Here is a 14,083-nt window from a genome sequence, read left to right as displayed (position 1 = left end):
CAGCACTCTGTTTAATCCAGAACAGAAGCATAATTGTCAGGGTGGTTTGGGTTTGGTTGGGTTTTCTTTTCAGTTATGTTTTTGGTGTGCTTTGCCATTTTATTGTGAAGGTGAGCTAGGTGAGTTGGGAGGAAATTGAGTGTCAAGCAGAGAACATAGTGTAGGCAACAGAAGGGTGATTTGGAGAAGGGCATCTCTTCCAATCTCTCTCATTCATCTCTCATTAGGAGAGACTTTGAGGGGAGTACTGATTCATTTCTTTAACTGAGCTTCTGGAAAAGATCTGAATACCTGGCCACCATGCTGGAGTCAAGTGAATGTGTAAGGACTGGAAAGAGAAGTAACAATGACAGCAGAGCTGAAAGGAATGAGGAGAAATTTGTAATTATTCCTTGTTTTGGACAACAATGGCTTAAAGACTGAGATTTATTGAGATACCAGAGAAGGTGGACTTGCAAGTGCTGAAGCTGCAGATGAAGGTGGACGTCTTAAAAATGTGTAATTTAGACAGCTGAGTGAGGAAGATAAATACAGGGCACTGACAGTGGTGAAAATCATTAGAAGGAAACCTTTCTGCTGTATTAAAAAAGCACAGCGAATGGGATGAAGAGGACTGAAGCTGGTAAACACCAGAGATAAACAACCTATGAAACCATACAGATTGTTCAAAAGTTACTTTTAATAAAACGTGAAAGGCAAGCAAGTGGTATTTGATTTGTATTGCAGAATTTTGACTAGGAAAGACCACAAACCATAGAGCATAAGAAATGGAGCACGTTGCACAGCGTGGCCTCTGTGGCCACAGTGGTGGGAGAGAACAAGGCTGGTGTATCCCGTGTATTGTAACCAGGGAACCCAGTCACCACTGTGGGGCCAGAAAGGACAGGAGAGTGAATACTAGGAGGTGCTGTGCTCCAAATTCTTTTAAATCTTGGACTTGTCAGGTTTGTCGCCCCTACCATTATTTCTAATCAGGAGGTGGAATAAACGTTTGCAGCTGTGTGTTAAAAGTAACAAAACACTTTATTCAAAGATCTTCATTTGAAAGCAGACATGGCATTGCATTTAACAGATGGGAGCTATTTCTATGAATCTTCAAGTGCTTCCCTGACTGATTCCATTGTATCAGTGTTGAAAAGAGAAATCTACCCAGAGAAATAGTTTGAAGAATTATGCGTGAGTTCTTAAATCCTATCGTATATTCACTGGCATTAAGTTTTACACTTTTAGGTAGCATTTTGTATGAAGTTCTGTCATGGCTTGATCATAAGGTAATGATTTGATGTGTGGGTTTTTTCATTTACTTTGCACATGAGTTTTACAGATCCCTCTTTCATTGAATATGAAAAATAAAATTATAAAGGTTATTTTTAATGCCATAAGATGTTTGAAGACAACTTGGGAAAACAGAAATCAAATTAACTTTACAATTATCTAAATTGCGGGAAGTTGAGTTATTGGAAGTTCTTCTTTCCCTTCAGAAAATGAAAAGTCAACAAAAATGTTAACCTGAATATAAGGCTAACTAATGAGGCATATAGAAATACAAAATTTAGGCAGAATCAAAGGTTAAGGTTAAGGACTGATCAGAGCATAAAGATGCATCTTTCTCACACAGCATTTTCTTCTGAGCAGTGGATTCCAAAGGGCTTAGTGAAATTTCTACTACATTATTGAGTTGTTACCTGCCAATTTGAGTTTATGGATGTTAACTCTTATTTAAAGTCCTACGCAAACTTCATTGTCTAATATTTTTATACAATTATGTAATGGCTTCATAAGCCTTGACTGTCTCACAATTACATGCTTTGTATGGCAGTTTAGACAATAAATATTTATTGAATTATTGTACATATTGGAAAACAGAGCTTTCTGTTCTTTGCTGTAAGCCACATATTCCACTTCCTCAGTCTTTTGAGCAGTGGTATCTTTAAATAGAGATAAATTTGCGTTCAATGCAAATAAATTCTTCAGAGATGATGTTCTTATGATTTGTCTATATTAAATTTGTGATACATGTTTCTGTTTTAATGCTTTGTTGTAATTTATTATCTTTGCCTTTACTTTGGGAATTAAAAGGGTCTTGGACATTAATAATGTTCATAGATTCATATAATACACTGAGTTGGAAATGACCTATCAGGATCATTGAGTCCAGCTCCTGTCCAGCACAGGACATCTGCAAAAAACACGCCAGCATGAGTGTTGTTCAAGTGCTTCTGGAACTCTGTCAGGCAGGTGCTGTCACTGCAGCCCTGGGGAGCCTGTTCCAGGGCCCAAACACCCTCCTGAAATGCAACCTCCCCAGACTCACCTTCAGGCCTGAAGGTCCTGTCACCACAGAGATCAGTGTCTGCCCTTCCTCTTTCCTTCCTGAGGAAGTTGTAACTGCAATGAGGTCTGTCCTCACTCTCCTCCAGGCTGAACAGATCAAGTGGCCTCAGCTGCTCATCATTCAGCTCCCCCTCAAGGCCCTTCTCCATCCTCATGGCCCTTCTCCATCCTCATGGCCCTCCTTTGGATGATCTCTAATAGCTGAATGTCTTTCTTATATTGTGATTGAACCTCATTTACTTGTTCCTATACTGTAATGCCAGACTATACACTGACATACTGAGAGACTTGGGGCTGTTCAGCCTGGAAAAGGCTCTGCAGGGACCTTACAGCAGCTTTTCAATACCTGAAGGGGGCTTAGAGAGGAAGGCTGGAGAGGGATTTTTCACAAGGGCGTGTAATGATAAAACAAGAGGAATGGCTTTAAACTGAAAGAAGGAATTCTTAGAATAGATATAAGGAAGAAACTTTTTACTATGAGGGTGGTGAGGCACTGTGGATGCCCCTGAAAGTGTTCCGTGCCAAGTTGGATGGAGCTTTGAGCAATCTGGTTTAGTGAGAGGTGTCCCTGCCTACTGCAGGGTAGTTGGAACTTGATGTTTAAGGTTCCTGCCAACCCAAACTATTCTATGGTTCTATTAATGTGAGATGCATCATGACTCACCTAAACATTCCTTTAAAGAGGTGAAGCAAACCACAGTTCAACCACATCTAATTAACTATCAAGGGGTTGGACTATGTAAGGAAAATACAAATAACTTCTGTTTTGAACTGTTAATCAATGCAGGCAGGAGGCTTAGGGCAACCACCAAAAAAGTGCAGCTGAAATGCAAAGAATGAATTTACTCTATTACCTTGCTATCTGGAGGATCCTGAAACAAGGCTGGGCAGCAGAGACAGGGTGAGGGCACAGGCACCGTCAGGCTCAGTTCAGTCCCTGTAGGCAGTGGGGCTGCTGCTGTGCCCATTTATCCAGGGCCTGAGCACCCGTAGTTTAGCACCATGCTGTGATCTCCCTGTGCTTTTTATGGACTCTGCTTTGATCTTTCTCCCAACAGGGAGCTGAAGCATGTCTGGGATAGGGCCTACAAGTCTCTGTAAACATCTACGTTATCTCTACAAGAAATTCTACTTCTCCAAACAGATAGAGGATAAACAGCAGTAGATTTAGTATTTGGTTTCCCACACTGTTTATTCTCTAGGCCTTGGCATTCCCAGCTTGAGCGAATCCACCATCTTCCTTGCCATTCTTCACCTTTTAACCCTTTATTCTGAACACAAATGGAACTTACATCACTTTATTCAAGTGTTTCCATATCTGTTTTCACACTGAAACACATAATAAAGCATGTCTGACTCTATTCTTCATAATTCCTTCCACTCTTCTCCCCCCTTCAAGGTCCCCACCAACACTTGGGAACCACACTGAGCAGATCTACTTGTAGCTCCATGGGGAGAATTGGTAGTCAGAACACAGGATTTCACTGAAAATGTGTTCAGTTTTGAGCTGTGAATTGAAATGAAGCCATTTTTAAAAGGAAAAAATTGTGGAGGCACTCTCCTTGTATAAAAGAGAGGACTGCATTCTCCTCTGGTAACATAGCAGCCATACTTGGCAAGGGCTATGCATTAGCCTTCAGACAAACCGTAGCAGCAGGATGAAAGTATTGCAGGCATTCTGACTTTAATTTTTTTTATTAAGGTGCTATCTAAAAGGGTTTTATCTAATTAAAACCCTCTTCAAGGACAGAAACTCAGTTACTTCTTACGATAAAATATATCAAATATCTATTCATTTTGCAATATAATGTGTATAAAATAACAGTAAACAAAATATAATCCAAAAATATCATCCACTCATATTTTTAATCTTCTGTAAATCCTCATAGTAATGTATATAGAGATACTGTTCATATTTATATGTGCACAGAGAATGGCTGAAACTTGTGCTTTATTCTACTTTATGAAGTTCAGCCTAATCGCGAGATTGTATTATTTCTAAGCTTCTTATTTGTAAATGTGAAGAATTCTTCAGTAATCTGCAATTGATGTTTACTGCCAAATTGCTGATTCAGGAGCCTCATCTCTTCCTGATGGCCTGTACTAGTTCATAATTGCTCTTCAGCTCAGCAAATGCATGCATGGATGTGTGCATCTATTCATGCTCCAGCCGTTTAACTTGTTTGACATGAAGTATGTTGGAAAAACTTTATTGTGGTTCTCTCAGTGGAATAAGAAAATCCTGAGAAGATGCTAATCCTTCAGGTTAGGCTGCTGGGGAAGGGACACAGAAGGTTGTACAGGCATGCTTGGTCTTGCTTTCAACATCAGATGCTAATCCTTCAGGTTAGGCTGCTGGGGAAGGGACACAGAAGGTTGGTCCCATCCCACAGGCATGCTTGGTCTTGCTTTCAACATTGAGGCACAGTATGTAGCTGTCTTTCCTCGTCCCCTTCTCTCTGGGCCAGCCAGAGCCATCTGATTAATCTGCTCATGCTTAACTAATTACTGTACTGAGGAGCTGTGTTCAGTGAGATATGATCTTGACCAAATCCATAAATGGATAAACGGCTCCATAGGGAGCCTTGGCAATGGCAGGGTACTTGCCTTTTAATGTGTGGTGCAGAAAACAGTTTAATTCTATGATTAAACCACCTTAGAGTAAGGAATTAAAATACTTTGTAGCACTCAGTACTGCATACACATGCGTATCTGTATGTAGACGAAGTAATAGTCTCTTGTCTTTTCATCACTTTTTCTCTTCTTCCCTATCTCCAGTATAACTATTCCTCTAAAATTTTTCATACACTGCTTGGAATAGTACAAAGCATTTAAGAAATAATATTAAAAAACAGTATTTTCTGAGATACCTTATTTAGGTCTGTCATAATTTTTTTTATCATGCTCTTATGTCATCCCTTAGGACTAGTGGCTCTTTTGGGTTTCTGAGAAAACAGTGAAGAAAATGACTTTTCTGTAAGCTTAGCAAACATCTAGAGAAGTCTGTTAGCAACCTAATGAAATTACAGAAATCAGCAGAGCAACAGAAACTTCCAATTTCATCAGTATTATGTGCTGAGGTTGACAGCACAAGACAATTTCTGCAGGATATAAATACGTAGCTAAAAGGCATGATTTGTTTTTAAAATAACCAAACCACAAAAATACGAAGCACAAGCTTTAAAACATTGGGGAAATTAGCAGATGGGACAAATTCTGTACTTCTTTGTGTCTGGTTTCAGCTGTAATAGAGTTAGTTTTCTTCTTAGTAGCACTTACAGTGCTGTGGTTTGGACTTAGCATGAGAATAATGTTGGTAACACACTGAGGTTTCCCTTGCTCCTCAGTAGTGCCTACCTCAAGGCAAGGACTTTTCATCTTCCCGTGCTCTGCCAGCCAGCAGCTGCACAAGAAGCTGGGAGAGTCTGCTCAGCCAGGATAGCAGACCCAAACTGGCAAATTTTGGGCCATACTATATACTATACCATGAAAATCATACCCAATCCATAATCCAGGGGGAGTTTGTCATAAGTGAGGGGCAGTCATTGCTGGGGGATGGATTTGGACATTGGTGTGTGCTGAGCAATTGTATTGTGCATTGTTTTTCTATCTTGGCTTTTTTCCTTCTCTCTCTTGGATTTTATTCCTCTCTCTCTCTCACCCTCTTCTTTCCATTGTTACTGTTGCTGTAATTGGTTTCATTAGTATTTTTTTTATATCATTGCAGCTATTAAACTGTTCTCATTTTAACCCTTGAGTTTTTTATTTTTTCCCTAGTTCTCCTCCCCATTACACCATGGAGGGTGTTCTCATTTTAACCCTTGAGTTTTTTATTTTTTTTCCTAATTCTCCTCCCCATTACACCATGGAGGAGCTGGGAAGAGGTACCTGATTGCCATTCAATTACACAAAGTGATGGTAGGCAGTTTAAACTGTAAATAGGTTTAAAAAATTGACTTAGCCCACCTGCTTCTTACACTGCTTGAAACCTCAAATTCTGACTGCTTCACGTTGACATGTCTTAGATACTCTAAAAAGGCTTCTATTAATTTAATTTTTAAGTTAACAGTTACACTGTTCCAACTGTATTTGAATAGATAATACAACAGAAGTTTCAGTTCATGTATAGAGACAAAAAAAGATATCTAAATAAATTATATAGTAATAATGGAGTTCATTATGAAAGTTGTGGGTTTTTTTCATTTAAAGTATTACATAAAGGAATAATTATTTTTTGTACTTTGCTTATTTTGGGAAAATAACTTTAAATATTTGATGTGTTCATAGTGAAGGATAATCAAACTTAGCATCACATACATACATTGAGTCTCTGTGGTGGTACTTTTGGTACTTTGGAGCTTGGTAATTAGACACCAAAATTTATTCTAAGTCAGAAATAAAAATAATTTAAAATATATGGATGTTATAAGCGTATAAATTCATCTGTGCATAACAAGGAATATGGAAGTTGGGAGTTATCAGAACTCAGAAATACCAGGTGTTAGTATACTTAGGTTTTTATAAATATGTCTAGTTTTCCCCTTTGCTTACCCTTCCTTGCTGTTGTTTTTTTTGTCTTTGCTGCTTTTCCAAAATATTTCTAAGGAAAGTGTATCAGCATGCATTACATTGACGGGTGTAAATTGCAATTTCATTTTAACTCTGCACCTGTTGGAAATGTACTGCAGAATTGCCTAACACATGTTCCCCTCCTGTCTGTATACTTGCAGCACTCAACTTTTTATTGTTCCACAGTCAGATCTAGTTAAACCCTTATGTTTGCTTTTCTCTATTAGTAGTACTTGAAAGAGCCAGCTCCTAACAGTGATCTCTGTGGTCCACCATCAGTTTCCAGCTGGTTTATTCTTCTGCTTAGCCACTCATATATCATTTGAGGAGTATTTTCTCTTTAGCTTAAATACTGTATCGTGTTGAGCTTCTCTTTTTTTTCTTTTCTTTAGTACTGCTTTTTTTCATGTAACTCCCGAAATTACTACTTCTGTTATGCTATGGCCACCTTGTCCTTTCCTATAACAACTGTTTATGTGCAGCCTGAAACAAGGTTATGGTGATTAATAGGCTTCAAGAGCTTCCAGCTCATTCTCCTATCAGGTATATAGATGCTGTTCCTTCATGTTTCCAAGTGGTCAAGTTTGTGGACAAGTGTTCCCATTCTTTGGAAAAGACTTAGACACTACTGCTTCACCAGCAAGTCTTGTGAGAGCTAACCTTATTAGCAGAAGCAGATCAGATGCCTTTGGGGGCAGACAGTAATGGATAGCAGTGGTTGCTGACAAGGCTGACTGATGCTGGGATGCTCCTGGGGCTGCACATCCCCCTGGTCCATCCCCAGCAGATCTCTGAGGAAAGACAGAGGTGTGTGCAGAATGCTGATAGGTGTTCTGTTGGAGGAAACAAGTGGTCCCATGGTCGAGTTGCAGTTTCTTTCACAGGCTAATCTAATAGTATTATGTAAATCTCTTTCTGTTGGATTAGTGTAATTTTGAAAAGGGAAGTAGTCAAACAAATAGTAAAAGTTGTGTTTTCAGAGTTGTGTACTGAATATAAAATTTTTAAATAGGAGGAAAATGCCTTCATGTCAGAAACATACCAAGGCATCTTACTACCCTGATGGCAACTTAATGCCCGTTCCTTACTCCTATTTCCTGCTCCCATTCAACTTTGGAATGCAGTCTTCAGAAGATGGCATGGAAAATTGCCCCATTCTTGACCTGTTGTGGCAATAACTACTAGAAAATTGGTTCCTTGGGGGTTACTTGACCAACTCTGTGTCCAGCTTAGAACTCTTTCACCAGATTCTTGGAGCAAGAGTTTTACTCCCCAAAGGACAAACTACCTGGGAAGAGTTGGTGCAGAGGTGCAGATGGCTGGGAGTGGGAAAGAATACAGGTTGACCAACTCTGTGTCCAGCTTAGAACTCTTTCACCAGATTCTTGGAGCAAGAGTTTTACTCCCCAAAGGACAAACTACCTGGGAAGAGTTGGTGCAGATGGCTGAGAGTGGGAAAGAATACGGGGTATCTGCCACCCCTAATCACTGTCATCATCCTTGTGGAAAAAATGAAAGCACTCTTTTGTGTTTTCCCTTTGATTCTAAACCAAATGTCTCTGTATTTAAAACTTTCCTTAATTCATGCTGATGAGTAGTTGTTTTGTGATCCCACTAAGCAAGGACCAATAAAGGTTGACACATAGGGGGTTTATTGGTGCTTCCATCCCCTATCTGCATAAATTTTGCTTATACGTATATTTATTGTAAAGGGCAGTGTGTCTCATGATGCAAAAAGGATGCAGAAATGTCATAATTAGGTAATGGGTAAGTACTTGTTCTGAAGTGAGTCTGAAAATTCACTGGATGGGCATGTATGCCAAGTGTCCCACAAAGAGTAGGTTTAAGGTAGTAATTAAGGGCTGGTTAAGGATTACAAGATCACAAAACAAATTACTATTATTAGCAGAAGTATTTGTTCCTACATCAAGCTGTCATCCTGCCTTGCTTCACCTTGTTTCACCTGATTCTGCTATGTGGAAAAAGAATGATATCAGATACTTTATTAAGTGTGAATTTGTGATTTACTTTGGGGAGAGGGTGCAGGGTGGTTAGTGTAATTTTCTTCTAAAATCACAGTCATTTTTTGACTCCATGCACTTTAAATCAAACGTACAAAAGCAAGAAAACTTAAAAAACTAAAAGACTTTTCTGGCCTTGAAGATGCTGAATGAATGCTGAATCTGAAAATGTAGGATCTTTGGGAAGATATTCCTGGATATTCTATGAGTGTTATGTGTGAGAAGCTGATTTATATCAGCTTGTTGCTGCAGTTCTGCAAGGAGAAGCCATTAAATACCTTTTGATTTACACATCTCCTCTGCTTTTAAAACAGGAGTTTGGAGAGAGTTGTAAAATTGTGTAGCTTAGGGATCACAGGCATGAAACAGCCCCTTTGATTGCAGCTTAAGTGTGATCTGTGTGTGCAGCGTTTAATAACAAGCAGCTAATTGTGCAGCTGTGTGCTGAATAAATAACAGCAACAATAAGGAGGTTATTTGGTGTATAACTGGCACTTACTCAAGATACCTGTTAGTTGATAAACTTCTTACAGTCTTGAGCAGCGTCAAAAGATTTTTTTGGAGCTTCACCTCATGTTAAACTGTGGATGAGAGCATTCTTTAAAGTCATGTGTTTTAAACAATGTATTGGGCTTCTGGTAACGGTTTTATATAGAAAAGTGATAGATCAGGGCATCCTTCCAACAGGTTGTTGTGGACAGAGAAAATAGTGAACAACTGAAAAAATAAATGGCATATTTCAGGAGAGAGGAGATCTACTTGTCTTATGTAGCCCCTTTTGTTCCAGGATGTCAACCTCATGCTGTAACATCATAGTTGACCCATTGCCAAAATAAGATTAAACAGTCTTAGCCTTAAAGACATTGGAAGCATGAAGTGGCTTTGGGGAATGATGTAATTAAAATATGCATAATACTATGTAAAAATCATCATGTCAGTAAAACACAACTCTTAATCCCCACCAACTTTTATAATTAAATCTTCTTGAATATCAGAATATATTGTGTGTCTGTGTAGTTCAGATTTATGTTTTTCCTTTTTTACTCCAGAGCTGATGTTAGATGTAATTTTGGTTTTAATATTATATTTTGGGGGTTATTGTTTCTGTGCTTGTTTAATTTACATTGTAGGGATTGCGGAGGGGTTGGGGTGAGGGTGGGTACGGGCGAGGGTTGTTTCTTTTTTTGTTTGTTTTGTTGATTTTCCATAGTGAAGCAGTAGCTTTTGCTAACTTAGAGGCTGCACATCAATAAGAGAGCTGTTAGCCATGCAGCATTCAAGCCTGTGGATGAATCATAAGCAGAAATATTTTTCTTCCTCTATCAGGCATTTTAGACTTCTAGCCTGAAAGCCAGCCGGGTGGTCAAAAGACAAACAGCAGTTTTTGACTTCCTTGTGATCCATGAGCTTAAGTAGCTGTTTGGAGTTGTGATGATGTCTACATTTGTCTACTACTCCACTTTGTTGTTTCTCTGAAGCTGTGAATTTTCTGCAAAACTTACTGCTTTTTAAATAAAGCTTTGTATCTCTGTGGAGATGTGCATGCTGTGGGGGAGAGTGTGAGACAATCGCTTGCTTTTCTTGCTGGAAGCAAGAGCCAGAACGGCTGTGTTTTCAATTCAGCAGTGCAAATACCTCTACTCTGGCAGTGCAAAATTACTCAGACCTTGGAGATCAAGCTCAGTTTTTGTGAAATTGGACTGAACCAGGCAGAGAAAGCTAATGACCTTAGGACACTTAGATCTCTGCTGTTCAGTTGGATGATGCAGATGTTCCAGAGGTCTGTGCTTTCTCTTTCAGTCGCATATGAAAGTCTTACATGTCAAAGAGTATCTCTGAAAACACTGGCACGCCAAGTATGGGCAAGTGAAGCAGGTCTTCCAGCCTGTATGTGATGGAGAAGAGGATATGGTGTGGTCTGAAGCACTGCTCTGTCCACTGCACTTTGTAATAATAATGTGGGGGTCCCTGTATGGAAATCTGATCCTTGAAAACTTTGTGCAGAATTGGAGGCAGGTGGAATTTAAGGCAAAGTAATTTTTCATGCAATATAACGTCTTCTCACAAGTTCATTAATGTGTTTCATTAAACAATGAAAAATGTGACTTGAAAGGTGATCATAATACTGAAACAAATCTAAACCTCAACTTAAGACTGTTTAGGTTTTAGGCATCTCTCAAAGTTTACTTCTCTCACTACCCATGGCTCCATTCAAAGATTTCCCAGATGGTGGTGGCTACTCTAGAGTGTCTTTCACATGAGAGGTTCTGTCTTTGCCCTGCCCTTCCACGAGTGACAGCTGCATGTCCCAGTCTAAGACAGTGTGTCACTCCGGGTACTGTGTGGGATCAGCATAGTAATGGTGGCATGAAATGTGTAGCTCTGAGTGCTATGTGGCTGTTCAAGTAGTCAAACCTATTAGGGCTAGCTCTGATTTGATTGCTGTTATAAATCTGCTTTAGACAACAGATCTTCTTCAGTTAACAGAGTAAGCTAACTTCAAAAAATGTTCTCCTTGGTATCATTCTGTAATTCTATGATTCCTTCATATAGTGAAAAAAGCAGGAACAGAATTTCCTGAGAATTCTCAACAAGAGATTAGGGAAACTTAAAAGAAAAACAGTTCTAGAAATCCTGTTCTTTCTTTAAATCAACATTAGGCTCCTGGAGATTTCTTATCTAGGTCAGTGTGTACATCTAGCAACAGCAGCCTTGTACATCAGTGATGGTGAGCTGGTTTCAGCAGCTTCCTGGAGTTTCTTCTGGTTTGTAATACAAACACAGGTTTTGTTTCTCAGTGCTTCAGTACTTTTCTCATCTTCAAACTTGTATTTAACAAGATGAGTTATTCTTGATGCCTCTGTATTTAGTCAGGGCTTTAAAAATCCAAAGCAGTGTCATGAAACCGAGGTTCATTTTAAAAACTTTTTAAAAAACAAACTTGAGGATAGAATATCTATAGAATAAAGTGAATATTGCCAAATCGTGTAGATTGTAAGAAACTACAAATTGTCCCAACTGCAGAACAAAGAAAAAATACTCAACAAGCCTATGGTAGGAGAAAGCCAGAAACCATTACTTTTGCCCAGTAATGCCCAGTGCACATATTTGTCAAAAATCCAGTGGTCCTCACTGATAAGGTGTTACCTTTTTCTTACTGATGAGCTGAAATGTGTACATTTGTGTGATGCAAAAGGTGTGTCTTAAATTACTTTTCCTGCCTCTTCTAGGTTTTCTTCAAGTTTTATTGTAGATGGCATAAGAAGCAGCTATATACTTAGGTCAAGCAGAGTTAGAACTCATTTCCCCCACCACAGTAAATGGGCTGCTCTTAACTCTGAATTGTCTTGAACTAAACTCTCATCATCTCTCTGTTTTTCAGTGGGCAGTTTGCCGTAGTGAAAAAATGCCGCGAGAAAAGTACCGGCCAGCAGTTTGCAGCGAAATTCATCAAGAAGAGGAGAACGAAATCCAGCCGTCGTGGAGTGAGCCGGGAAGATATCGAGCGAGAAGTTGGCATACTGAAAGAGATTCGGCATCCCAATGTGATTACTCTCCATGATGTCTATGAGAACAAAACAGATGTCATTCTTATTCTGGAGCTGTAAGTAACTCTAGAGACCCACGGACAAGTAGGAGAATATTTGTTTCTTTTCTTTTTAAAAACAGACACTTTGAGAATTGCAGTGATTTTATGGAAGTTCCTTATCACCCCAAAAGAAAAGAAAATAGGCAATAGCCTTAGAAGTCTTCATTTTTTAGTCAGTGTTATAGTTTACTGATTTCTACACACATTTTTCGCTCTGAATGCACTATAAAGTTTTTAAAAAAACCAGCATATTTAGAATTTCTTTTTTCCTGCTTTTTACTTTAATCACTGATGATGTTATGGATCCAAAATAATAGCCTGGAACTAAATATGCTGATTTGAAGTTCAGAGCACAGGAAAATAGAGATTGTGAGTGGAGATTTAGTTTAACAAATTTCACTGTGTTTTGTGTTGCTGTAAAGTGGCCTCAGTGAATGCTTTTTCTCATTATCTAACCCACATAAAACAGAACAGAATTTTCTCAGTTCTCTCTTGTTGAAATGAGAACTGAACTTCCACACTGTTTCATACTGATTTAGTTCCCAGTTTTTCATCCAATGTCATTGCTAATAGATTTAGCTAAATATGTCAGCAGAAACTACTTCTCCATTTTTTTGAAGTCTGGCTTCTGGCTCCTCAAAGACTGCAGTTGTAGGAGTTAAGCATTAGTCACCTGTTAAGAGCTGGTCATTTTGTCAGTGGTGCTGCTGGAATGTGCATATCTTTAAAGAGATGGCATACCTGGCACTTTTTTATTGCCATACCTGCTGTTAACCATACTGTACAGTAAGAAATTCATGCATGCAGAAGACTTGGTACAAGAGCCTTGGGCAGCACTTGTGTCTTTTTGTGGGCTGTTCATGTGGTTTTTCTTATGCAGGTTTTGTCTTCCTGTTTACTAGCTTTGATAAATGATATTTCTACTTTGTAAAGGTACTTCAGTGTTGCATGGTTTCAGTAACATGTACATTTACAGTATAGATTGAAAAAGAAAACTGGGAAGTAGCTTTTGGAGTTCCATTTCTTTCTGTGGTCTATATATGCATGATACTAATTTGTAATGTTTATGAAAACATATTTTTGTGCTTCTAGTCCAGCATGTGTTATTTTATTGTATTAGTTGTAGTCTAGCTTGGTTTTTAGTTCCAGTTGTATACACTTTCATCAGTTTGCCAAATGTGGATAATTTAGGCAAGTATTTTTTTCCAGACTAAATTCTTATCCAGTATAAAGTAAAAGTTCCTATATTCCTACTATTTCTGGGTTTTATTCAGAATTCTTTGAAGTGTGATGTGAGTATGCAGCAAAATTAGTGTGATGCTTCTTCCTCTCCCTACTTGATACTAACTCTCATGTTCTCTTGCTCTACAACCTTACTGTCAGAGTATTGCTGCTTCTGCAGCTCCTTCTGCTCTGAAGTCTGTCCGGATGAAATCAGGCCAGTGTCTGTACTTGAAAGCTGTGAGGGAGACTTGGTAATCGTGGCAGTGGTGGGAGGAATGGGACTACTCCACCACCCCCACTTGGCGCATGGAGTGGGAGTGCTTTTGGCAGCAAGGCTGCTGTGTGT

The 14,083-nt window shown here is 39.0% G+C and overlaps 1 protein-coding gene across 4 annotated transcripts in view; it reads left to right on the top strand.

Annotated features, from left to right (window-relative positions):
- Positions 1–14,083, top strand: part of DAPK1 (death associated protein kinase 1) — an 87,269-nt gene that overhangs the window by 29,810 nt on the left and 43,376 nt on the right. For all 4 annotated transcript variants that reach the window (XM_039729949.1, XM_039729951.1, XM_039729947.1 and 1 more), the window contains one exon: positions 12,307–12,528. In XM_039729949.1, coding sequence (XP_039585883.1) covers positions 12,307–12,528 — 222 coding nt within the window. The remainder of the gene's footprint in view (positions 1–12,306; positions 12,529–14,083) is intronic.

Source organism: Passer montanus, unplaced genomic scaffold, assembly GCF_014805655.1.
Source record: "Passer montanus isolate IOZ18808 unplaced genomic scaffold, ASM1480565v1 scaffold7, whole genome shotgun sequence".
Taxonomy (NCBI): domain Eukaryota; kingdom Metazoa; phylum Chordata; class Aves; order Passeriformes; family Passeridae; genus Passer; species Passer montanus.
This window is presented reverse-complemented; position numbering and strand designations above follow the sequence as displayed.